Source organism: Pleurodeles waltl, chromosome 2_2 (assembly GCF_031143425.1).
Source record: "Pleurodeles waltl isolate 20211129_DDA chromosome 2_2, aPleWal1.hap1.20221129, whole genome shotgun sequence".
NCBI classification, from domain to species: Eukaryota; Metazoa; Chordata; class Amphibia; order Caudata; family Salamandridae; genus Pleurodeles; species Pleurodeles waltl.
This window is the reverse complement of record NC_090439.1, coordinates 1,126,239,373-1,126,264,109: the sequence shown is the minus strand read 5'-3', so window position 1 is coordinate 1,126,264,109 and position 24,737 is coordinate 1,126,239,373. Positions and strand designations below refer to the sequence as shown.

Below are 24,737 nucleotides of genomic sequence, written 5' to 3'. Positions count from 1 at the left end.
GTTTAGCCCGGGCTACGAATACAAGCTCTTCATTTTACCTTTAGTTTTTCTGATTCCCAAGTTCCTTCATGATAAATATCTAATAATCTTGACCTTAATGATTCAGGCGGAATGACCTTTCCATTTCTCAGTATCAATCCTGCTTCTATGGATAATTCATGTTTAACTTCCCAAAATGTCAACAATTGGTTTTTTAAACTTTTTTTGCAGGCGATCCTTCCCTTACCATTTTGCTTACTTCTGTAATTATTTCATGACTTCTTTGTACTGTATCCCACTCTTCATGCATGACGCCAGGAATGTCATTCAGAAAAGTGGCTACACACCACTCATCATAATCTATCTCATCAACCACTATCAAAGGTAGAGGCATTCTGCTTAAGAAATCTGCAACTACATTCTTTACTCCTGGCATGTAGTGAACTTTGTAATTATACTCCATTAACTTAATTGACATGCGGGCTAGTCTGAAAGATGCATTATATATCCCATTCGTATATAGGACTTTTGTGAGGGGTTTCTGATCTCTCCGCAAGGTGACTTTGCCACCCCAAATGTATTGCCTAAAATGTCCTAGGGCCCCACACACAAGCGAGTGCTTCTCGCTCAATAACAGAATACATCTCCTCTGTAGGTGTTAATGAGCGAGAAGGAAATGCAATTGTACATTCCTTGCCATCCACCCCAGTCTGGGTCAAAATCGCACCAATACCTTTACCACTTGCATCTGTAGTTATCACACTTTTCACTATAGGGTCATACCCTTGTAAGAGAGGTGCATTACATATATCGTTCTTTATCGTTAACCATGCCTCTTGGCACTTGTCAGATCATTCAAATGTATTCTTAAGTTTTAATAATTCATGCAAATGATAGCTTTTTGATGAAAAATTACTCACACATTTGGAATCAAATTCTGCTAATTCCAAAAATGCTCTCATTTAATCATTATGTTTTGGTGTAGAAGAATCTGTAATGGCTTCAAGTAATTCTTCCTTTGGTTACATTTCTTGTCCTGTAATCTCATGTCCCAAATGCACTTGGTTCCTGGCAAATTTGCATTTTCTATACTCAGCTGTTACGCCTTTCTTTTCCAAAATTTGCATAACTTGTGTTAATTTCTGGTTGTGTTCCTCCTTGTTCTTGCCCATTATTAGTATCTGATCTTGAAAGAACATTAGGTTCTTTATGCCCTCGAATATTTTATACATCAATCTTTGAAACATGGCCGCAGCAGAGGCCAATCCGAATTGAACCCTTTTAAGTCTGAAACAACCAAAAGTGGTCACAAATGTTGTTGAACTCATACTTTTAGGATGTAGGGGAACTTGATGGTAAGCTACTTTTAAATTTATTGTGGTGTACCATTTCATGCCCCTAGTGTGAGATAACATCTCGTTAATTTTTTGGCAATGGAAATTGATCCACCAGAATATTTCTGGTAAAATCTCTGAGGTCCACACATAATCTGATTTTACCAATTCACTTTCTTTGCTACTACTAGGTGTGCTACCCATTCTGCAGATACCACTTTCTCAATCACACCCGCCTTTTCAAGTTCAGTTTTTACACTTTCCCTTAAGCCAATGGGAATGTTTCTGGCTTTGTGTATCTCCGGTTCTACATTTAATTTTAACACAATCTTGTGTTGAAGTTTCTTTAGTTCACCTATTTTTTCTGAAAAGACCTTAGCAAACTTCTCCAATATGTATCGTCCAAACTCTTCATCAGTTTGTAACAATAGTATAGGTTCAGGACTATTCGGGTTTAATGTAATACCAAGTTTTCCTTGATCCATACACCCTAGCACTGATGGACCTTCATGCAAAACATACAGTTTACTTACAACCTCCCTATTCTTAAACTTGAAAGCATTTCTCTATAACCCGCCATGCCTGTGCTTTCTCCCGTAAACATTTTAGGTAAATTGTCAGGTTTTTCTAAATTACTCCCCAAAATAGGAGCAAATTGAGCATACCAGACATTCTTGTTGACAGTATTATATGACGACTCTGAGTCTGCTACAATCGATATGCTTACTCCAATGTTCATATTGCATATTGGTTTCTTGCACCAATTATCTACATTTAAAACATCTTTATCAATACTTAGCACACATACGTTTAAATCTTCATCCACATCTGATTCCTCAGATGATGCCTCGTTGTCCGAATCTAGCATTAAAACATTATTTTTCTTGCCTTTCTTCTTATGGCACACTTTGTGAAAAATGCCCTACCACCACACAATTTGAAAATCTTTGTTTTCGAGCAGGACATTTTCAGTCATTAGCTAAGTGTGTGTTGCTTCCACATCTGTAGCATTTTTTTGCTGGTGAACGGGTGTCCATTTACCTTTTTCCATCCTGTTTTTCTGTCTTCTTATCAATCTGCCTTTGATGAGGCTTTGGTTTTTTCACTCGTGCCACCGTTGTATTCTCCTCCTCCTTTTTCTGTTCTTCAGAAAGTACAGCTTTTGCACACCTTCCTGTTAATTCTGCCCTTTTTACTATATCAATAACGTCTTGCAAGGGTGACTCTCCTTCAGCCCATAATGTATCTTGAATAGACCGGTTTGCTGCTCGCATCACTATCTGATCGCGGATCAATTCATTGTGCAGTACTCCAAAACGGCAAGTAAGAGCTAAGTTCTTCAAGGCTGCAACATAGTCTTCAATCACCTCATCCTTAGCTTGTTTCCAATAAACAAATTTAAAACTATCCACAGCGACACATAAGGTGGGTTTAAAATATGCATCCAGGTCTTCCAATGCATTATTAAGTACATCTCCTTGACCCGTTGGTCTGTTTGTTTTTTCTATATGGTTGTGTGTATAAATAGTCCACTGGGACCTAAGCAGTGTAGGAGTATTCTCTTTTCCATTTCAGGAGTTAATTCATTGTCGTCTTCAAAAGTTGATATGCAATTAACAAAATATTCACGCCACTCCTCCCATTTTAATGTTGGTTCCCTTGAAGTAGTTACAAAAGCTTGAGGAGGTGAAAGATTCCAAATGTTCCGTGTGGCCATTATTTATATATATTTTTTTTAATGTCAAGCGTACCGTTTCTTAATTTACAATAGCATATAAAATGTATCCATAGGTTATAATGTTATTGGGATTGCTAGAGTTAGTTCCCTCCCATTTTTCTCTATTTTAGCGTAATAATACACTGGTGGTTTACTGCAAGTTGTATATATTAAAATGGCCGCACTGTACATTATCACGCTGCCCAAACCAAAATGGTGCCATAGATGGACATGTACGTCATGCATTATGCACCTTGCATTCCAGCATTGCAGTTTACCATTGAGGCAAGGTAAAAGCGGGATAAGGTACCTAGTTTTCTTATTTATATCCTTTGATTGCACAAGTTCCGCTGTAAAAATATGCTTGTTTGCCACATATATAATTTAATGGAAGCAATGAATAAGCTTCATCCACACAGCGCAAGTAGAATGTTGCGCAGGTATCTCTCTGTAGAGCTGGGACTAAGTGTAACTCGTTGCCAATTTCTGTAAGGACTTACCACACTGAAAATCATTTCAAATACTTCAATGTATTCCATAAGCCCTGACATATATGTGTATGAGTCCTGAAACGTTCTTCCACCTCCGACGGTTTTCCTTTTCTCCCATTCCAATACGGAACATTCTAACCTGTGATCTTCGGTTCACCATACAGTGCCCCGAGAGGTTCACCATAAAGTGCTCCAAAAGGTCAATACATTACATCACAACAGTCTGTTGTGGGGCTGGCCTTCCTGGGTCTATGCCGGACACTCCTGCCTTAGCTTAAACATAAGAAAGCAAAATAATTTTCAAAATGATGGTGAGGATCAGAAAGGGAGTTGTAGTTGTTCCCAAGTTTAGCTACTCTAACCATAGGGTTAGGCCTTCGTGTCAGAACACCAGCCCTTAACGTATTATTATTATTATTATTTTTTAACAATTCTAGTTTCATTGTCATGGAGAGCTCTTAAACAGTCCCTATAGCTGAAGTTGGTTATAACTAGGACCATTGGAATTTTTCCATTTTGCAGCTGCTGAGTTTCCTGCATAACTATGGCTTTGCTACATTTGCTACATACTCCCTCTCCTGTTTAATGTGCATATTTGTTTCTAGATGAAAGAAATCAAAAGTTACTAAAATCACAGTGCAAATGTTGCTAATAGTGGAGGGTCATTTTGCAAAAGATGACAACCGGGGCAGCTCCACCGGGCCAAGAACCAGGATATGAAAAATAAAATGATAGTTTACTATTGTTTTATTTTTCATCTGCTGGCTCAGCCAGCAGTGCATGGAGGGGTGGGGCTGGTTCACGGGAGGAGGAGGAAGAGGAGGAAGAGGAGGAGGAGGAGGAGGAGCGTGCACCTAAGTGCGCATGTGTGTTTGGCTGACCGTCCCAGGCCGGCCAAACACACGTGCACTTAGCTTTCTCCAGCTTGGCTGTGTTGAACAGCCGGGCTGGAGAAACTGCACATGTGCCAGGGCTGTGTCTGAGCGACAGTCCAAGCCCCGCCCCCTGCCCCCCTCCCCCTTTGACACTTGCAACTGCTGCTGCTGGTGACGGATCCCCTTTCTTTTGCTCATTGTGTATTTAGGTATAAATCTTCTACTAATGAAATGAAACCTTTGCCTAGACTGTGTTAACCTGTGTAAAAATGACATAATAACAAAGCAATACAATCAAATGTGCCACAGCATAATTTGCTTTCTTTCACCGCATAATTTGGTTAACCATGCCACATAATTTGGTCTTCACCTGCTGTAAAATTCCAGGAGCCCTGGTTATAACTGGTGTCTATCAGGAGGTATTAGAGCAATTGATGTATATGTACCGTTTGTGGGATTTTGTCAGTCTTAGCCATGGAAAACATATTTTTCAACCAACAACCCCCTGAATTTTATTCTCTGTTACTACCTCGCAATCTTTGGACAACACACATGTCAAGGTAATGTTATTCTGGTGACTGAAGTCCCTAAACTCTTCCTAGCCAGTGGTTTAAGAGCCCCCAGATGCACAATGATTTAAATCCTTGGCCATATCTGCAGCCCTGAGTGTGGCCTGTTTCCCTCACACCTGTACGGTCAGAAGTTGTCGATCTACTGAGCAGGTCCATGTCACGGGATCCTGGGTGCAGAGAGAGTGCACCCGCCCATTGGGGTCACCGCTCAGGCCTCTCCTCTGCAGGTGTACATGGTGCTGCTGGTAAGTAAGCCTCCTCTGTGGCTGGGATGGCTTTCCTCATCCGCACCTCTACAGTGTCAGAGGCTGGCACTGCGGTCCTGGTGTGTTTGCTTGAGGTATTTTGCAGGCAGTGGTTATTTCATGCAGGCAGAACATGGTTGAGCAGGTACCATTGTACAGCTTGGTCTTGGCCAGAGTGGAAACGGACACTATTTCAGTACCTACTGAAGAAGGCTCTTGTCAGGTCCACACAGGTCCTTGGAGTGCTTCCACGTACTAGTTGAAATGCCTCACTACTTATATTGTTCTGTGGAACTGGAAGACGGAGAACTCCTATTTAAGGAGGAGACTTGTTTGAAACCTGGACCTTTAAAGAAGAGAGCATTTCCACATGGTCCTTCCTGGAAAACTAGGGGTAGGTGGTTTGGTGCAAATTGTGTATTCCATCCAGCTGCTACATGGAGAAAAATAACTCCATATAAGGCCTGGGGGCTTCCAGATAGACTCAGCTTGGGTGGCACATAGAGCTACCCCACCTTCAGCCTGTAGCAAACCTATGTGCAAGCAAGGAACGCCACTTGTTTGCAGTTGTTTCCGCGCAGGGAGGCCTTCGGATAGCGATGCGCTTTATAAATCTATTAAACTAAACTAAACTAAACTTGTAGTGATTTCAAATACACACAGACGAAAAGTGCCCACACACTTTGGGTGGATGGAGTGATGAGCCGATGGTCTGGTTCACAGGGTTCAGGATGAGTGAGACAAGATGGCTGTTACAGGTTACATTAGTTTAACATTATTTAACACAATTGGCGTTGGCTCTTCGGGAACTGAAAAGGCTTCATATAAGGAGGGGCAGCAAGCTTGGCTATCGGGGAACAATAGAAAGGCTGAACCCCCAACTACTTAATTGACCACCATCATCCAGGCCATTTCCTATAGCTAGGGCGGCAGGTCTGACTAAATTATGTGGCAAGAAAAGGCCTATTATGTGGCATAGTGTGCTACATTTTGTCATAGCTTTATTCCATTATTTTTTTATTTTTACACCTTCTAACAGTGTCTGAGAAAAGCGGAAAGCGTTCCGGTGCTCAGGAACCATATTTTGTTGAAACTTTTGAACCGTTTGGGCTAGAAACAGGTTTTTTTTTTTTTTTTTTTTTTTTTAAAACTCCACTGATTATGCAGCAAATTATATAATGTGGCAAATATGGAAAATCCATATTTACACGAAAATCACCACGGCTGCAAAATCGCATCCTTCCAGTGGCCCTGCCTATCGTGGAAGAGTATTACATTGAGCAGTGAGAAGTGGGCACTTTACGGGCACCACCAAGGACGCCTGCAGCAGCACCGGCACAGTGTCCTTTCTGTTCATAGCAGCAACAGGTGCAGGCAGAGAGGGGGCCTGAACCCTGTAAGAGCTTCTGAAATGCAGCGTCTCTGTGACCAATTAAGTAAACTAGAACAGATTTACTCTCACATTTGTCCTTGGTACCTAGAGCTTTGCAAAAGAGTTAAAAAAAATAAATGTAAAAGTTTTGCCCCTCGTAACTCCTCCCCCTTTCTGCTGCCACCCTTTGCCCCTCGATTTATGGGTCCCCGAAGTAAAATTTTCCATGTCCAGCACTGGGTGCGGGTCCCCCGAGACCTCCTTCCCTACGTCACAGAAATGCACAGAGCTTAGATTGAATGTGGGTCTCCTGCAGGGCGCCCCCAGACCTCTAGTGCTGGGTTACACCTCTGTGTAATGCGAGAGCTAGTGTGTGTATGTAACACCCAAGCACATGCTCAGCGGCTGTCATCGGAAGGGCGGGTGTGTCCCCGACCTTGGAGCCTCAGTTCTTCGCGGACAGACGGTGATCTCAGCTCTTGGCCCTCGCCGGCTCCCGTTGCTTCATTAATGGCCCCGCTGCTGTTTTCCACTGGCTGCTGCTGACAGGGCTGCGGCCAGCTCATGCTGCAGAGGCATATTTCACTGCTATGAGCCGGCGAGCGAGGAATGAGGGGTGCAGGGTAGGGGGTCTCCTGGGAGCTGGGACACCAGGTACAAACCCCTGAAATAAGACCTGATGGGAAAGAGTGGGGTTGAGGATGTGACGTAAGGGCCAGAGGGGCCGCCCTTGAGCTGGAGAACCAGGTTCGAGTCTCGGCGTCCGCTCAGTAGCCTGTGATTCTGCGCAAATCAAGTCCTCTCCCCTTGTGCCCACCAGAAATGAATGTGTCCTCGTGCAAGGTAACCACTGGCGAAACGAAACCTGAGGGGGGCCTGCAAAATACATCGACCCAGTCAGGAGCCCATGCACAGAGCATGGAGGGGGCGCCCTGAGAGCAAGCGCGGGGGCTGCTGTTACGCACTGCATGTAAAGCGCTTCAGAACCTTCGGGTCGACGTCGCGCTATATAAAACCGCAAAACGAGTGAAGGGTTTTGAATGTGACATAATGGAGCGCTAAACTGGTGATTATCACTTCTGGAAGCTGAGCAACTAATCCTGGCTCCAGTGATGTAACATTAAGGGGGGCCCTCAGCACAGTACACTAACTAGGTCTGGTGGTGGGCAGGGCACCTTGCAGCCACCCCCCGCCCCCCCCCCCCCCCACCTCAAGTTTCATTACACCACTACCCTGCCCCCCTGCTTGAAACATCCTGTGCCTTTAGGACATAGACCTTCAAACTGGGGGGTGGGCCCCCCTAGGGGGGCCTAAAGTGATCCCAGGGGGGGCTGGGGACTCCAGCCAAAAGAAGCATAATACAGATAACAGGCCTTTGTTTTAAGCAGAAGCATTTTATTGCATTTTTAAAAAGGTCATTGTACTCTTAACTGCATGTTTAAATAGGGATAGACATATTTAAACATTGTCATCTTTATAAAATAATTGTGAAAAATTCTGAGGGGGCCAATGATTTTTATCTTTCAACTGTGGGAGCGCAGCATTAAAAAGTTTGGAGACCACTGCTTTAGGTCTAGCACATCGGTCCTGGTTAGGCCTTCCAGATTAAATTCTGAGACCTCCTCGAGCGGAAGTCCGGCAGGGATGGGAATCCGAGGCCTTCTCCTGACAGGTGGAGGCAGGCCACGCCTGTGATGGGGAAAACACTGAAAAAGGCAAAACATGCAGGATTCAGTGCTTTAGATACCGGCCCTGCTTGTTATGTCTCACTTCCAAGTGCACAACTTGGAGTACAGGTGGTTTTTAACGCACCCAGTAAACAGCTTATCCCCAAGGTATAGTATGTACGGGATGCAGTAAATACACCCGCCCCATCTGGCTCACTTACAATCAGGGCCATTGTCTCCAAATTCCTCATTTCAATCCATTATGGTAATCTGCAGAGCTTAGAACGTCCTGAAAATTCACATTTTTCTTGAGTATTTATGGATCCATCTGAAAAGACAATTTGAGAGCTAAATTCACAATATTGAATGAGTTTTGGGGTGCAGTACTAATATTGTTCAAACCGACCTGTGTTGGAAAGTGCGTGTTCGCTTCCCGCTTGTTTAATGTTACCCAACTCAATGGTACTCATTGTATTGACCTTAGAAGGATGAAAAGATAAGTAGACGCACAGGTCTTGGAACCTGTGACCACAAGGCCAGACACAGATCCTTGGAGTGAATACATGAGTCCACTGAACCACCAGATCCAGCGAGAATCAGAGGTGTCCACGGTGCTAACCTCGGGTAGGTTGTGTTCCACCAAACTGAACCATGGTGTAGAAATTTAAACCAGTTTCCAAACTGCAGAACAGCATCCTTCGATTGACAGATGGTGCATTCTAAGAACAGTTTGCTTGACCTCCTGAGCCATAACTCGGAAAGTTAAATATTCTCAGTAAAAGCAGATATTCGAGAAACAAATAGAAACATATTCTAAAAGATCCAAAACTCAATAATAAAAAAAAAACACAACTCAGCAAATCCTTCACTCAGAACAACAACCTAATGCACTTGCATCAAGAAAGGGTTGCATCTGGAACAGCGTCACCCGAAAAAACGACCTCATGTACTTGCGTCCGGATTGAATCTGGAACAGCATTTCCTGGAACCCAGAGCAACGATTTTGTGTACTTGCATCAAGAACGGGTTTAATCTGGAACAGCGTTCCCTGGAACCTAGAACAATGACCTTGTGTACTTGCATCAAGATTGAATCTGGAACTGCGTTCCCTGGAACCAAGAACAACGACTTCATGTACTTGCATCAAGAACGGGTTTAATCTGGAACAGCGTTCCCTGGAACCTAGGACACCGACCTTGTGTACTTGCATCTGGAACATCATTCCTCAGCACTGAGAACAACCCCATGCATTTGCATCAAGATTGAATCTGGAACAGCGTTCACCCTGGACCCAGAGCAACCAACCCTGTTCACTTTCATCAAGAAAGGGCTGAAGCGATTCCACTCTGCTGCAAGAGACCTCTCCCGAGTGCTAGCACACTCAGTCTGGTTTCAGCCAGAATGGCACTGGGGAAAGGGGAGGTGAAAAAACCTATTCCACACCTGCCAACTTCTAGAACAAGCATTAGCAAAGCCAATAAATCTCTTCTATACAAGAGCTCTTGGCTTTGCTAATGCTTGTAGCCACGTTGTTGAGAAGCTCGGCTACTGTGCAGTGTTGCTAAAGTTAGAAAAAAGCTCTATGGTCTGGCTACGTCATATCACTTTGTTTTTCTTATGGCGGGCGGTGGTGTGCAACATGGACAATGGAAAAACGGGTAACACGGACCGTGGGAGGCAGGGTGGGCAGGAACGGGTAAAATGAACAACAGGAGGGAGAGTTTGAAGGATCGACCAATGAGACCTTATAAAAAAAGGACTATGAAATGGCCTGTACCGGCTGGACCATAGCACTTTTTTTCTCTCGTGGCGACGCAACACAGGTACCACAAGGGTGATGGTGGAAGAAGCAAAAGGAGGGCTGTGGGCGGGAGGGGAAAAAGAAACATGGACAATAGGGCGGACGGGGAAGAAGCAGCATGGACAATGAGGAGGGGAGGGGACAAAGCAACACGGACAACGGGGCATGAGGAGGGGGAAGCAGCACGGACAACGGACAGTTGGAGAGGGAAGAAGCAACAATGACTGCGCAGGGTGGGTGGGGACAAAGCAACAACAACAAAGGCGGTGGAAGAAGAAAGAAGCAAAAAAGACAAACATCCCACGACGAAGCACCACATGGGAAGAGCAAAGAAAATAGTACTTCAATCACAGTGCGAGCAGCGGAAGGGCACTAATCAAGATGAGGCAAGCAGAACTTAGCCCATGCTCCGCATGTAAGAGGAAGTGAGGCCGGCAAGCACTGACTAATTGGGGGGCAGCAAATAAGAGTGACAATAAAGCTAATGAATGATAAGCAACGGGCAGGATCCAAGCACCCTGTTTTAAACAATATCTCAGAGCTCCCAAGTGGCAGCACACGCGCACTGTCTTAAGCAAGACCTAAAAATTTAACTGTGTGTGGGGAAAGTTGGGCCTTGGAATGGGTGGTGCTTAGAGGAGAGCGCAGCCTGAGAGACTTTTACCCACTCCCACTCCGCCTACAGTGATGGCTGCCACTGAACGTGGGTGGGAGGTCAGGGGGAGGGTTAAACAATAAATAAATAAAAATAACACTTAACTGATTTTTTGAGAGATGCGTTTGTCTCTCCTCCTTTCCGGCAGCACACAGGCTCCCAGCCAATCACGACGCTGCTGTCACCAGTGATTGGTGGGAGCGGCCTGGTTCGGCGCTCACAAAGGGATTGAAGGCCTATGCACTTTCTCCTCCCGGCTGTGCTATGCAGCTCGGTGGAGAAATGAAAAGTGCGCATGTCTGCTTGGCCGGCCCTCTCGCACTTACGGTGCACATACCCCTCCTCCTCCGGCCCTGTCCGGCCCCGCCCTAACCTGGCTCCCAGGAAAAATAAAATGATGATAAAATAGCATTATTATCATTTTATTTTTCCTTTTACCGAATGCAGTGGGGCGACGCTCCTCCGCCTTAGCGCCCTCTCACTCTTAAAATAAAAACGTTTCTAAGCCTGCTGCTAATGTTCTAAGGGTGGTCTCACATCTCAAATAAAACTTTCTGAAACTTTATGGGCACTCTGGCAGCATGCCATAAAGTCAACGTTATTGAACCCTAGGGCGGCAGGCCAGACCCTGAAGGGGCGGGTACCTTACCGGCATATTGTCCCCCCGTGTTCTCCGTAGTCCCGGCAGCCTGGGTAGTGGTGTCTACCTACCACTACCACCCTCCAGCAGTGCCCCTAATCTTTCCATAGCGCCGCTCTGGCACACATTTCATTTGTTTTTTATAGCCCTACCCCTAGTTCTCGCACACTCGGTTCTATCATCTGCATGGTACATGTTCTCTACAGCAGGCACATTAACCCTCAGAGCTACTATGGCGAGTCAAAACTGCCACTAGGCAAAATTCAGGTCTTTCACCTACAGGTACATTCACCTCCAGAATTATGCTGGCATTTTTATTGTTGCCTGAAAACCGGTGGACACACAAGGAGGTTCACTTGCTTTTAAACCTGTTATTTTTAATCCCAGCCCCTCCCCCCAACCCCCAAAGAGAGCGCCAGGTTCGGCTGCACTGATTGCACCACCCTAAAGCCACCCTGAAGGTGCATTAGCGCACTTTGGTGAAGAATTAACACCGGCAGCTCCTCCCAGGCTGTAGTTCTTTTGCAGTGAGGGGTGCATGAACGTTTATCATACCTGGTGGTTGGGGGGGGGGGGGGTTAAGGGGCTGTGGGTGCGGGGCTCCTCCCCTGATCCACCTCCCCTTGGTCCTGCTGGGCCATCAACTGGGGAGTTCTCCTGTTCTTGCAGTGAACCCAGCTGGCTGAGGGCCTGAAGTCTCCCTACCAGCAATGCTGCCGGAGGGTCCTCAGGCCTTTAAGTGGGATGTAAGTAAAAACAAACCTTTCCAATTCAATGGGTCTCATGTTTGCTCGAGTTAGAGCTATTAGCGTTGTAAGTTCCTAACTGGACTTTTCTTGCCACATAAAATGAAAAGTAAAACAGTTGACATAAGCAAGTAAATTCAAAGCGCCACGGCCGCCATGAGCATGAGCGCGAAGGAGAGACACAAAAGGAAAAAGAAGTTCGCTCAAACGTATCGGCAAATGTGCAATTATCCATGTAACAGGGTCGATGTCTAAGGCGGTAACTAAACCGCCCCAAGGAGAGACAAACGTGAAGCATTTACCAATGATAAGAAAGGATTTTTGAAAGGCAAGCCCACGAACGAGTGAGCGTGAAGGGCGTGAGGTGGGTGTGGTTAAAAGCCCACAGATAGATACCAACAAGTGGGAAAAGCAGCGATTGCGCGCTCCTATGCTCGACCTAAAAATGGGGTTCTCACAAAGGGGCGTGGCCTAAGAAGCATAATTAGGCATCCTTTTCAAGAGGTGTGGCCCATATAACTAAGGGTGTGGCTTAAAGCATGTCAGCTAGAATACTGTGATTCCCCTGGTGCACCACTGAACACTACAGCAGATACACATGTACCACGGACCAAACCTATTCACTGTGCCAATGCTTGTTAGCAGTATCCGATCAATGAGTAACAATGATTTTGCTATGAATAACCAGAACTGGAAAAGTTTCAATTAAAAAAAAAAAAAAAAAATGAGAGTTAAAGATTACTGAGCTCTATGGAAGAGGGCTTCCGGGTGCCTCAGTTCTCTCCTTTCCTCGGTAGTCTTTCTGCCCGAGTCTTTTTCTCCTGATATTTTTCTGAAATCCTCTAGCTGCACCCCGATAGGCACTCTCTCTTGTAGGTACTTCGCCCCCAAACACGCACAGCGCCTACTCCCCTGTAAGCACCGCATTGTCTTTCACGCCAGTTTTGCAACAGCTGCGCCTCTTCCACACGGTTTGTCATAGTCACTATTACAGTTGACGCATCACCCTTGCTCCGCACTCTCTGCAGAGGGGCCAAGGATTGGATGAGCACGTGTTCTGAACACCTTCATGATCTGCTGGCAGTCCCTGTGGGAACCTCGCACTGCTTTCAGTCTCAACTCTGAGCTCTCAAGTGTGGCCATTATAAACCCCCACCCACACCCTCAACTCAGACACCCAGAGGCGACTATAATGTGCTGCTGCAGAAAGAAAACCGAGCACAACCTCCTGGATCAAGCAAGTAACGCACAATTTAGTAAACCTCCGGACATGTAAATGGGACCTACATTCCCTGACCTGAATCCTCAGAAATCGATCAGTATCTTTGCTGGTAAAGTCTAGGACATGAATACAGAGCTCCTTAGCAACCCGTTTCAATTACTGCCGGATCTGAGACCCAGGGGGACCCGGCCCAATTAAACCAGAAGGATCTTCGATCTTGCAGTGCCCCCTGCTGGGTCGGGGCCGCAGTTTTGGTGGTAGGGTTTTCTGATGGGGTGGGGGGCGGGGAGGCCAGGGGGAGATAGGCAGCTGCCTCAATGCCCTTTGCTGGCACAAGACCAGAGGTCTCGCGGTGCCCCTTGCTGGTTGCGGGCCTTTGATCTCGGCTCGCCCCCGCTGGCTGAGGGCACCCTATCTCTCAGTACGTTCCTCGGTTTGAAGAATGCTGCAGTGCCTCCTGCTTGCTCAGTAATCCTTCATTCACAAGCTTTCAGCGCCTCCTGGCGGTGTAGTGTTGGCGCTATCGCAGTGCCTGTCCCTTGCAGATGTACTCTGATGTTGCACTCCCTCATGACTGTGTAGTGCCTCCTGCAGTGCCTATTGCTGGTTAAGGGCCAATGATCTTCCTGTGTGTCCGCTGCTCGTTAGATGCCCTTTACCTTCCAGCGCCGCCCTCGCCAGTACCCACGGCCTTGCAGTGCCCACCACGCCTGTTACCCAGCAGACCCCGCGAGTGCCCCCTGCTGCACAAACAAACCTCATGGCCTACCATCTTGCAATGCTCTTTCCTGACAGTAGGGCAGTGCCCTCCGCTGCCCAGAGAGCTGTGACCATGCAGTGCCCCATCCAAACTGGCGCTCCGTGCCCGTTCTCTTGCAGTGCCCCTTACAGGCAGGCTAGCGATTGGCTCCCATGATCACGTAGCGCCTCCTGGTGGCAAACCACCGTCCATACCCCTCCTGGTAGATTTAATGTATAATTAATTTTGCAGCGCCTCCTGCGGGCATAGTCCAGTGACAGTCGCCTTGCAGCGCCTTCTGCTGGCAGAGTCCAGTACCAGTCCTGCTGGCAGAGTCCAGTACCAGTCCTGCTGGCAGAGTCCAGTACCAGTCCTGCTGGCAGAGTCCAGTGCCAGCCGTCCTGCGGTGCCTTATTCTGGCTGGCACTGCAGTGCCCCGGTGCCAGTCACCTTGCAGCGCCTCCTGCCGGCAGATGCTGAGGGTGGAGGCGCTGTATCCGCTGCTCGCCCACCCTCAGTCCAGCCCCTCCTTGCCAGGAGACTCCTCACCTGTGGGAAGGTGCCCCGGTGCATTGTGGGATCGCGCCGGCCGTCTCTCTGACCAGCCAGGTGTGCGCCGGGCACAGTGCGCGCGCGAGGCGTGGCAGAGCCCGGGACATCCGGCGGTGCCAGCAGCGGGTACGGCCGTGAAACCGCAAGCATGCTGCACTTAATCCAAGGTAGGCACAGGTGGCATGGGCCCGTGTCCAGGGATGCCCCCGAGGGAGGGGCGCGCGGGCTTGTGTGTGTTGGCACTTAAAGTGACTTTGTGCGTGCCACAAGGAATCCAAGTGTGCCCGTCTCTGCCTCCCTGTGGGTCTTTGCACGAGTGGAATAAGTGATCCGTGGCTGAGCCTGTGTATGTGAGTGGGTCCCTGAGTGTGCATCACTAGAAAAGAGTGCATGCAGAGTGTGTGCACACAACTTTAAATGTGCAATGTGCTTAGGAACAATCGGCACTTTTAATGGGAGAGCTCCGGTGCTTCTCTGCAGAGTTCTATACTTTTAATGGGAGAATACTGGAACTTCTCAGCAGATCAATACTTTTAATGGGAGAGCACCAGTGCTTCTCAGCAGAAGAGTTTAATGGGAGAGTACTGGCACTTCTCAGCAGATCAATACTTTTAATGGGAGAGTACTGGCGCTTCTCAGCAGAGGTCTATTATGCTTTTATTGGGCTCGTACGTGTGCTTCTCAGCAGAGTTCAGTCCTAATGGTGGAGTATCAGTGCCCCTCGGTGGAGTTGAATACTTTTAATGGGAGAATACCGGGTCCTCTCAGCAGAGGTGGAGACTTTTAGTGGGAGAGTACCGGCGCTTTTAAGCAGAGCTCTGTACTTATGATAGGAGAGTACCAGTGCTTCTGCGCAGAGCATGAATGTGTCCGAAGGAGCCCATATATATATTTTTACACACACACTGTTACTTCGTGGTGCTTTGGTGCGTCACAGTTGGGAGTTTCGGCTTCTACAGAAGAGGCCTTGATAAGACTGTTTGATCTTTGTCAGGCAGATAACGTCCGCCGCGTTTCCCACGCACTTCTCAGTGCATCTCAGCCTGCCCCGAAGTTCTCCCTATAATTCCAGTACTCTGCCCTGCCTCCTCCCCTTATCCTGCCACAGACCTTGCACTCTGCCTCCTAGAGCCGCTCTGGGTCAAGTATGAAAGAAATGCCATCATTGTATGAGAGGAGAAGGCATGAGCGAGGAAAGAAACCCAGCAAGAGATGGAAACATGAATTTATAAAAGCAGGGAGGGCAGCGGGTGGCAGCAGTGCTTAATTTGTGCTTGTTGTTTCCGGTGCTGAGCACCAGCGCTTATTTTTTAGGGCCGGGGCTTATTTTTCTGCCTCAAGCATTTACTGCGAGGAAAAGGCACATGGGAAAGACGGAGGAAGAGAAAAACGAAAAAACGTCACAAAGTGAGAAAGTAGAAAGCAGCAAGAGTGAGCGGAAGGGGCAGGGAGTGGCTGTAAATGGATTAGAGTGGCCTGAGATGGCTTCAGGATTACGCTGCCTGAGTAGCACATTTATTTGTAGCAGCCGCGTGTTTCACAGGAGAGCTTTGGGCACCGGCACATTTTTATTTACAAATTAAGCACTGGGTGGCAGTAGCAAAGATGACTCGGTGGCACATGTGAGATCCCGTCACTAGCACTACGGCAAACACAGTCCACACAAACACTAAGATATTCCTGGGCCAGTTGTCCTGGGCAGGTGACACCAAGCTGGAGACCAGAAGAAGTGTAAAAGCATCTGTAGGGGGTTTTAAAGCTGGAGACCGAGTGAAGGTTCAGGTTTGAGAGCGCTCAGGGTCTTTACCATGTTAATGCAGCTCAACATCAACCTAAATATACGAGAATATTGACTCCGAAATATCGCCACGTGGAGTTAATATTATGAAATATACACTTATCTTGACTTTACCTTGGAGGTTGATATTTTTGGGGTCGATAATGTGAAGCCGCCGCCGCACTATAGAGCAGCGCTTTGTAGAATCTGGCGCAGTGAAGCTCATGGTATAGTATACTGCAGTGGGGCCTGTTGCAGTGCACTATAGGGCTTGGTACAGACCTTTCTATGGGCCTTGTTACTGCTTTTTGGGCCCAGTGTTGCACCCTGTGGGTTCTGGTACAGTACTTTCTAAGACCCCAGTTTGGGACTCTTCGATCCCGGTCCAGGGCTGTCTCGGATCTGGTGCAGTGCGCTCTGGGCCGGGGTCAGTGATCTGTAGGGTTTAGTGCAGTGTTTTCTAAGACCCTGGTATGCTGCTGTGCAGGCCGAGTACATCGCTCTGACCAGACTTCATCCATCCCATGATTGCTGGACCATAGAATCCAAGCTCTCCCTCACCAATGAGGCCCAGATAGTGCAAAGCCTGTCTGGGGTCGCTTGTGTTCCCATGCAGAAGAGATGTGGCCTGGCTGTTTGGGCTGGGCTGTTTCTATTGGAGCAGGACCTAGACTCATTTGCTTGTGGTTTCATTCCACTGGTTTTGCGCAATTGGCAGAAATAAAGAATTGTATTGGAATGCAGTCCCATTGCTCGATTAATTGTTAGAGAATTTAACAAGCATTCGACCCATGGCAGTGTGTTGTTTTCTTTGGGCCTGATGCTGTGCTCGTGTACCTGGTACAGTGCCCACCTAGGTCCTGGTTCACTGCCTCCTGGTCTCTGTGTGCTGCTTATTAGGGCCTGGTGCAGGAGCTGCTCTCTCTAAGGTCCTGGTTTACTCCCTCCTCATCTTGGTGCAGCACTCAGCAGGGCCCGGTGCTCCATGCTTGTGTCTGACATAGTGCTTTCTAAGGTCCTGGTTCACTGATCTTTGTTCCCAGTGCAGTGCCCAGTAGGGCCTGGAGCAGCTTCCTTCTACCTGTGCAGTGTCATTAAGGTGCTAGTTCACTACTCCTTGGTTCTGGTGCAGCGCTTAGCTGGGCCTGGTGCAGCACTCTAATACCTTGTGCAGTGCGTGTCTGTTTCACTGCACTTTAACCCGTGGGAAGCTCGTTTTTACTTAGTCCGGTGCTTGCTACACTCCTGGTCCGCTGCTCCTTGGTACAGCAGGGACCGATATAGTGCTCTTATACTTGGCGCAACACTCTCTAAAGTCCTGGTTCACTGCTACTTTGTTCCGCTGCCTCACTCAGTGGAGTTTGGTGCAGCCCTCTTGTACCTGGCTTCGTTCTGTCCAAGCTCTGGTTCACTGCTCCTTAGCCCCAGTACAGCGCTCTGTAGGGCTGGGCCTAGCTTTCATGTACCTAGCGTAGAGCTTTTTAGCGTCCTAGTTAACTGGTGCTTGTTTGCAGTGCAGTGCCCTGTTTCTTCACCCCAGTTCACTGCTTCTTGTTTCCAGTGCAACACTCAGTAGGGTCTGGTACGGATTTCTGATAGAATATCAGAAACACAAATATCGTGTGGACAGAATATTGTGTCAAAAATATCGAGGAACAAAATATTGATAAGGTAAGTGTAAATAGGTAGTATAGATTTACTATTCTAAACTCCTCATCTGCGTACCCTTTTTTTATTTTTTATTAAGCAAAGTTCGGAGATAGATGTGTATTTCACGCACGCTTGGGAGCTCGCAGTTACGGCGTTGTGAACTACAAAAGTATATCATGGTACATATTTGTTGGGTTATGTACAGTAAAACTTTGCTTACCTATAGAAACTTACCTTCACAATATTTTTGTCCTTGATATCTTATACGCAATATTCTGTCCCAGGATATTTTTTTAATTTTTTTTTTATATTCTGTCTAAAGACCACCTCGTGCAGCACTCTTAAACCAGTCACAGTGCTCTCTTAGGTGCTGGTTTACTGCTCCTTGCTCCTTGCGTGGTGGTGCGTGGGGCCTGGTGCAGTCGTCTTATACTTTGCCTTGAGAAAGTCCCTAGATGGGCCGAAACATGTTGACTGTCATGCTGCGAAAGAGTATTTATCAACAATCTGCATCTGTCAACTATATAATTATTGTGTATTTGTTAGGAAACTGGAATGTTCTACAATAACTTGTAAACTGTATATAAATACACTAAATCTTTGTTTGCAAATTTGACACTGAACCGCTATGATGTTGTTTTATAAACTGTGCAGTGCAAATGTCACCCAGTAGAGGTGTCCTGGCGTATAAACTAACAGAGAAACGCAGCAATTTAATTCACTCTAGAGAAGAAGAATCCAGTGGCGAACTATAGATGAAGAGCTGTGGTTTTGTTGTTATAAATGATCGTGGATTACTCAGGTCTTTATAGGAAGAAAATCCCAATACTTGACTTCCAAAAAACAGGACCCGCCACCGTCTGGAGTTGAAGAGATTTTGATAGTCACTGGTGGAGTGCTTGTCTGTGATATTAATTTATACGTGTGTAATTGAAACACGAGTGTTTCATCCAAACACATCAGTTCTCACCATTGGGAGCTAGGTGTTTAATAGTTATAGCACTCATTTTTAGGTCTCTCCTAAGAAAGAGCTTCCGCTGTCTTTTGCAAGACCTTTTGTTACCTTACAGAGGGTTTAGACACTGCCCGTTGCTTCCCATTGGTTGACTTCACTGCCACTCATGCTTGCTTCTGCTTCATCAGATTCCATCAGCTTTCTTTCCTGATGGTGTATGGATACTTGGAGCATGGATGCTTTACGTGTGTCCGTCCACTGCTGACTTAGTGAGTCGCTACTTTTTTTGTTCAAGTACTGGTGGAAAGTGTGTGTGTTTTTCAGCTGTCTCCCTCGTATACCTCTTCCCTTTTCATGTACCTCACCTATTGCCATCTGTTCTCCCTGTGCTGGCCTTGGAGAGCTGCTATGCAGCATGACTGTAAAACATTGGCAACGCCAATAGCTCTTGTAGGCAAGACCTGTTGGCTTTACCAATGCTTGTTTGTATTGTGCAAGTAGCATTTCTCTAACTTTAAAGGGCTTCCAGTGGGTGTGAATCAGAACTTTACTACTGGTACTATTGTAAGGGTCTATAGTTGTGGCTGGCATGTTCTATGCTGAAGTGCTCTGATTATACACATAACCATGGGGGAAAGCCCTTGTAATCCCACTATACCTAGGCTATCTAACAACACTAATACAATACTGGTGTAGGGTAGGGAAAAATACACATGTTTTATACATCACAGTGAAAAAATTAAATGGTCACTGGAAAAATGTAATATCATTTCTGGCATTAACGCTTTATATAAACAAATGTATTCTCGTCTCACTTTGTCCCACTCCTCCTCTTAAGGAACAACACATATAATATACAATTTTGACACAATGCGCAACACTGAAACACATATATACATCACATCACAGAGATCTATACCTGATTATACATCACCATTTTTCAAGAACAGGTACTAAGTTCTCCGAATGTTGCACTGAAAACTTCCACCGCTGTTCACAACTGTGGGCTGCCAAACACCTTTTCCAAGAGCAGTCCTCTATATGAGGTAGTAATGATAAATACCATCACTAATTGATAAGTGTTTATGCAGATTAAATGCAGTATAATCCTATATCATAGTCTTTTAGTTCATAAATTCATGATAGTCCTCAAATTGTTGGTCAACACGTTTCGGCCCTCCATCTATAGGCCTCATCAGAACATAGGAAGCAGTACCTTTTTTACGGTCACAAGCACTACCATTTTTTTAACGAGCGAGACACTCCAAATTCCTTCAAAAATGCCTTTATTTTAAGGTACGAGAAGGCGTCGTTATTAACTCGTATCCCAAGGTGAGCTCTATAAAAGTTTTACTAGAACTTTATATTCACTCCTGGCTTAGAAAATCACAGACGAAGCCTTGGAGACGCCTGCATCATGCCGTGGTGAACCACCGGTATGCACAAGCACCGCGTAGTTACAGAGTGAAACTCCTGTCGCCCAGGCTTTGGAGTCCCAAAGAGAAAAACGTGTTTCTAAAAGCTTTCAGTGTCCAGTAGAAAAAGCACGTGGCCAGGACCAGTAATGAAGTGCTTTGATCAGATGTTGTCGAAGGCTTCATAGCACAGATTTAAGGATTCAGTAACCAGGTGTTTATACTGGTTGAAGACTTCTTAGAAAAGAGACACCACTAACACGTTTCGTCCAAGTGACTTTTTCAAGGCTGTAACAAATGTGCATAAATCCACTCAGCAGCTAACACTACACTCGCCACTACGGTTCATTCACTTGTCTACTCTGGGCATGGTACTCTCTCAGCATTTCCTGGCTGCTCATTACTGATTATTTTTCTGTTTCTTTTCTGCACGACTGTTTAGGTACTGTGCACTTCTTCCCAGCGTTTGATCTTTGGCAATGGACTGATCCCCACTCTGTTACTCGTTTTATCTGCCTCAGAAGGATGAAAGGCTGTGCCAGTCCTGCTGGGCTTCGCATTGTCTTTGGGAGCTACAGGTACCCTGCAGAGGTATCCCACCAGGCCATAATATTCCTTATAGTTATGTGAATTGTCATGTGAAAATCGCGTGCGGTAAGATCATTTGTAATACATTTTGTGTGCTTGGTGGGGAAAACTTTCCTTCAAAGGCTGAACAGCTGGCACTCCGAAGAGGCGATGTTCTGGGGCCCCCACGTGCTCCCGGGGCTGAGACTCTTCCAGTGGTCGTGATTTATGTGCACACATAAATATTGTGCCCGCGGTGGGGGGTGGGGGAGTACGTGCTGTGAGAATGCGGCACTGTGGGGGACATCTGAGAGCCGTGAAATGCGGAGCCTGAACCCCGAGCTGGGCAGGCAGAGGATGAAAGGCGGGAACACTGGGAGCAGCTGGGGGATGAGTACCCACCCGGGACAGGGTGAGGGGTCCGAAAATAACACCACACCTGGGGCGGAGGGTTCTCTGGTCCGGGAGAGAGGGGTCCAGGGCTCCGGACATTCCGCTGGTCAGTGGGCCTCGAGAGGTGGCAACATGGACGTCATTTAGGGGTCGGCAGAGGTCGCAGCTGCGACCCCCACCTTGACCTTTGCTACCCCTGGCACTGCCTTTGTGACCGCTGGCCTGTATTATTCACTGTTCGTGTAATAACATGAAATACAGCAAGCGCAAATGTGCCCTGGCATGGCAGGTGAGGGGAGTGAAACCTGCTTTAAACTGTATATATTGTGTGTGTGTGCGTGCTTGAGTGAGAGTGTGTCTATGTGAGAGAGTATGTGTGTGTGAGTGAAAGTGGAGGTCAAAGGACATGTGATGTCACTTCCGCTATCCCTGGCATCTCGGTGAATTAAGGTCCATGGTGGTCCATCTGACTAAAGGCACTGCCAAAAGGGCGGGCATAGAGGCCTCGGTAGCGAGTCAACAAGGGCTGGCAGGTTATTGTCACTGCTCTCATGTTAGCTTAAGAAAGACTTAAACAAACCAATGTGTTCAGAGAGGGGCCCTGGGTCGGCCCTCTTCATTTATTAGCCTGTCAACTGTCATTCACATGTTATTCCGCCTATCACAGCACACAGTATGGGAGTTTGGCTGTCTTGCACTGTGAAATGATTGCATGTCACGTGATCACATCCGTGTAAAAATAAGTGTGCTTCCGCCAAAGGCTAGTCCGAAAATACTTTGGCAATTTTTTTTTTCATTGACATCCTTTGTCCTGTGTTTTGTAAATTATATTTTAGTTTTCCTTGTTGTGTTTTCAGTATAACTGCGTGGGGGCGAGGGAGTAGTGATTCAAAGCCATTAGTATCTTTTTGCGATGCTGTGAACCATATTTTTCTGTGATACATATTAATCTTAAAACGGGTTTCTAAACTACTTTTAAGTACACCTCCCTGCTGGCAAGCACTTGTTACATAAAACTTATATGCAATGGGATTGTTTTTATGTAATTTTCTTTCCAAGCGTTTGGCCACCACGTTTAGGTGGCCTTTTTAGGGTCGAGCCTGCGTTGCATGCGCTCGCGCATGCGTATCTCAGCGAGGCGCTTTAGTTATTAGAAAAGGGCTCAGAGCCCTGTCCACGTCAGTGTTTTTCATTGGTTCGTGGGCTTGCCTATTAAAATCTGCTTGCTTTCATTAGTGGAAGGCACGCATACGTCATGTCTTTTCCGGTGGCTAGCCCTCCTCGAGCGCATGGACCAAGTACAGAAAACATGCGAGGCTCGCTGTTTTCTGTCCGGCACGTAGACTACTTTTTCTCTATTTTACTAGTGCGATTTCGCTTGGTAGGAGTCGAGCGCTTTACACAGTTAATTGCACTTTTTCGGGTTCTGTACATAAATGCACTTTTGCCGATAGGTGAAAAGTCGGGTTAGGGGTTTACAACGCTATCAGCTCTAACATGAGCAAACGCGAGACCCGTTGCATTGCAAATGCTTGTTGTTGTCATTGTGTTGGATTGTAACAAAAAAAGTCCCATTGTACCTCCTCCCTGAGGCCAGATCTGTTAGCTTTGCTAGTGCTTGTTTATTTTTGTGATTCGTGCATTATTATTGCAAGAGATCAGACAGGAAGCCGAGCAGTGCTAGGACAACATGCATGGAGGCAGGCAAGATGTGCACACCCTCGTTCCCTCTCGTGATATTGGAAGCTCTGCATGCACTGCTGTGCACGCCCTTTTCCCCTCTCGTGATATCGGAAGCTCTGCATGCACTGCTGTGCACACCCATGTCCCCTCTCGTGATATCGGAAGCTCTGCATGCACTGCTGTGCACACCCATGTCCCCTCTCGTGATATCCGAAGCTCTGCATGCACTGCTGCGCACACCCATGTCCCCTCTCGTGATATCCGAAGCTCTGCATGCAGTGATGCGCACACCCATGTCCCCTCTCGTGATATCGGAAGCTCTGCATGCAGTGATGTGCACACCCATGTCCCCTCTCGTGATATCGGAAGCTCTGCATGCAATGCTGCGCACACCCATGTCCCTTCTCGTGATATCGGAAGCTCTGAGTGCACTGCTGTGCACACCTATGTCCCCTCTTGTGATATCGGAAGCTCTGCATGCAGTGATGTGCACACCCATGTCCCTTCTCGTGCACCATGGCATATTGGAAGCTCCGTGCGCAGTGATGTGCACACCCATGGCCCTTCTCGTGATATCGGAAACTCTGCATGCAGTAATGTGCACACCCATGTCCCTTCTCGTGCACCATGGCATCTCGGAAGCTCTGCATGCAGTGATGTGCACACCCATGCCCCTTCTCGTGATATTGGAAGCTCTGCATGCACTGCTGTGCACACCCATGTCCCTTCTCGTGCACCATGGCATCTCAGAAGCTCTGCGTGCAGTGATGTGCACACACTTATCCCCTCTCCTGATATCAGAATATCTGCGTGAACCGCTGTGCACACCCTTATCCCCTCTCGTGATATCTGAAGATCTGCATGCAGTGCTATGCACACCCATGGCTTGTGGTATCAAGACATCTGTGTGCTATTGGTGTCAGGAGCTGTGTGTACAGTGCTGTGCACAGCTGTGTCCCTGTTATTGGTGTCAGGAGCTGTGTGTGCAGTGCTGTACACGCCAGTGTCCCTGTTATTGGTGTTAGGAGCTCCGTATGCATTGCTGTGCACACCCATGTCCCTGTTATTGATGTCAGGAGCTGCTTGTACAGTGCTGTGCGCATCTCTATCCCTTTTTATTGATGTCAGGAGCTGTGTGGACAGTGCTGTGCACACCTGTGTCCCTGTTATTGCTGTCAGGAGCTGTGTGTACAGTGCAGTGCACTGCACATCCATGTCCCTGTTATTGGTGTCAGGAGCAGTGTGTGCAGTGCTGTGCGCACATATATGCCTGTTATTGGTGTCAGTAGCTGTGTGTACAGTGCTGTGCACATCTCTGTCCCGATTATTGATGTCAGGAGCTGTGTGTACAGTGCTGTGCATATGTGTCCCTGTTATCAGGACTCGGAAGCCGCCAGCAGGCCCTTGCCCCAACACCGGTCATACACAGTCCGACACCTCATTTCATTGTAAGAAGTATTTATTTTATTTACTTTCGTTAAAATTCAAAACATTAATAATTTTATATAAATTGCTCCAATAAACTTTTCACTGCAAATCCAAAATTACTATCAAATGAATTCGTACAATTTACATCTGTAACCATAAATCATTTTGGCAGGATCCCTTCCTGTCCTGAACCACCTTTGGACCACACAGGAACTGAATGTCACCTGTATCCCTAGGGGGGGCGGTACCCCTGCTTCCTCTG

At 46.8% G+C, this 24,737-nt stretch overlaps 1 protein-coding gene across 5 annotated transcripts in view; it reads left to right on the top strand.

Annotated features, from left to right (window-relative positions):
* PLEC (plectin) overlaps window positions 1-24,737 on the top strand; it is an 831,873-nt gene that overhangs the window by 439,037 nt on the left and 368,099 nt on the right. Inside the window, exon 1 of one of the 5 annotated variants that reach the window (XM_069220978.1) lies at window positions 14,741-14,774. The exons of the other annotated variants lie outside the window; for them this stretch is intronic. Coding sequence (XP_069077079.1) covers window positions 14,756-14,774 — 19 coding nt within the window. The 5' untranslated portion in view covers window positions 14,741-14,755. Of the gene's footprint in view, window positions 1-14,740; window positions 14,775-24,737 lie in introns of those variants that run through there. 5 annotated transcript variants of the gene reach the window in all.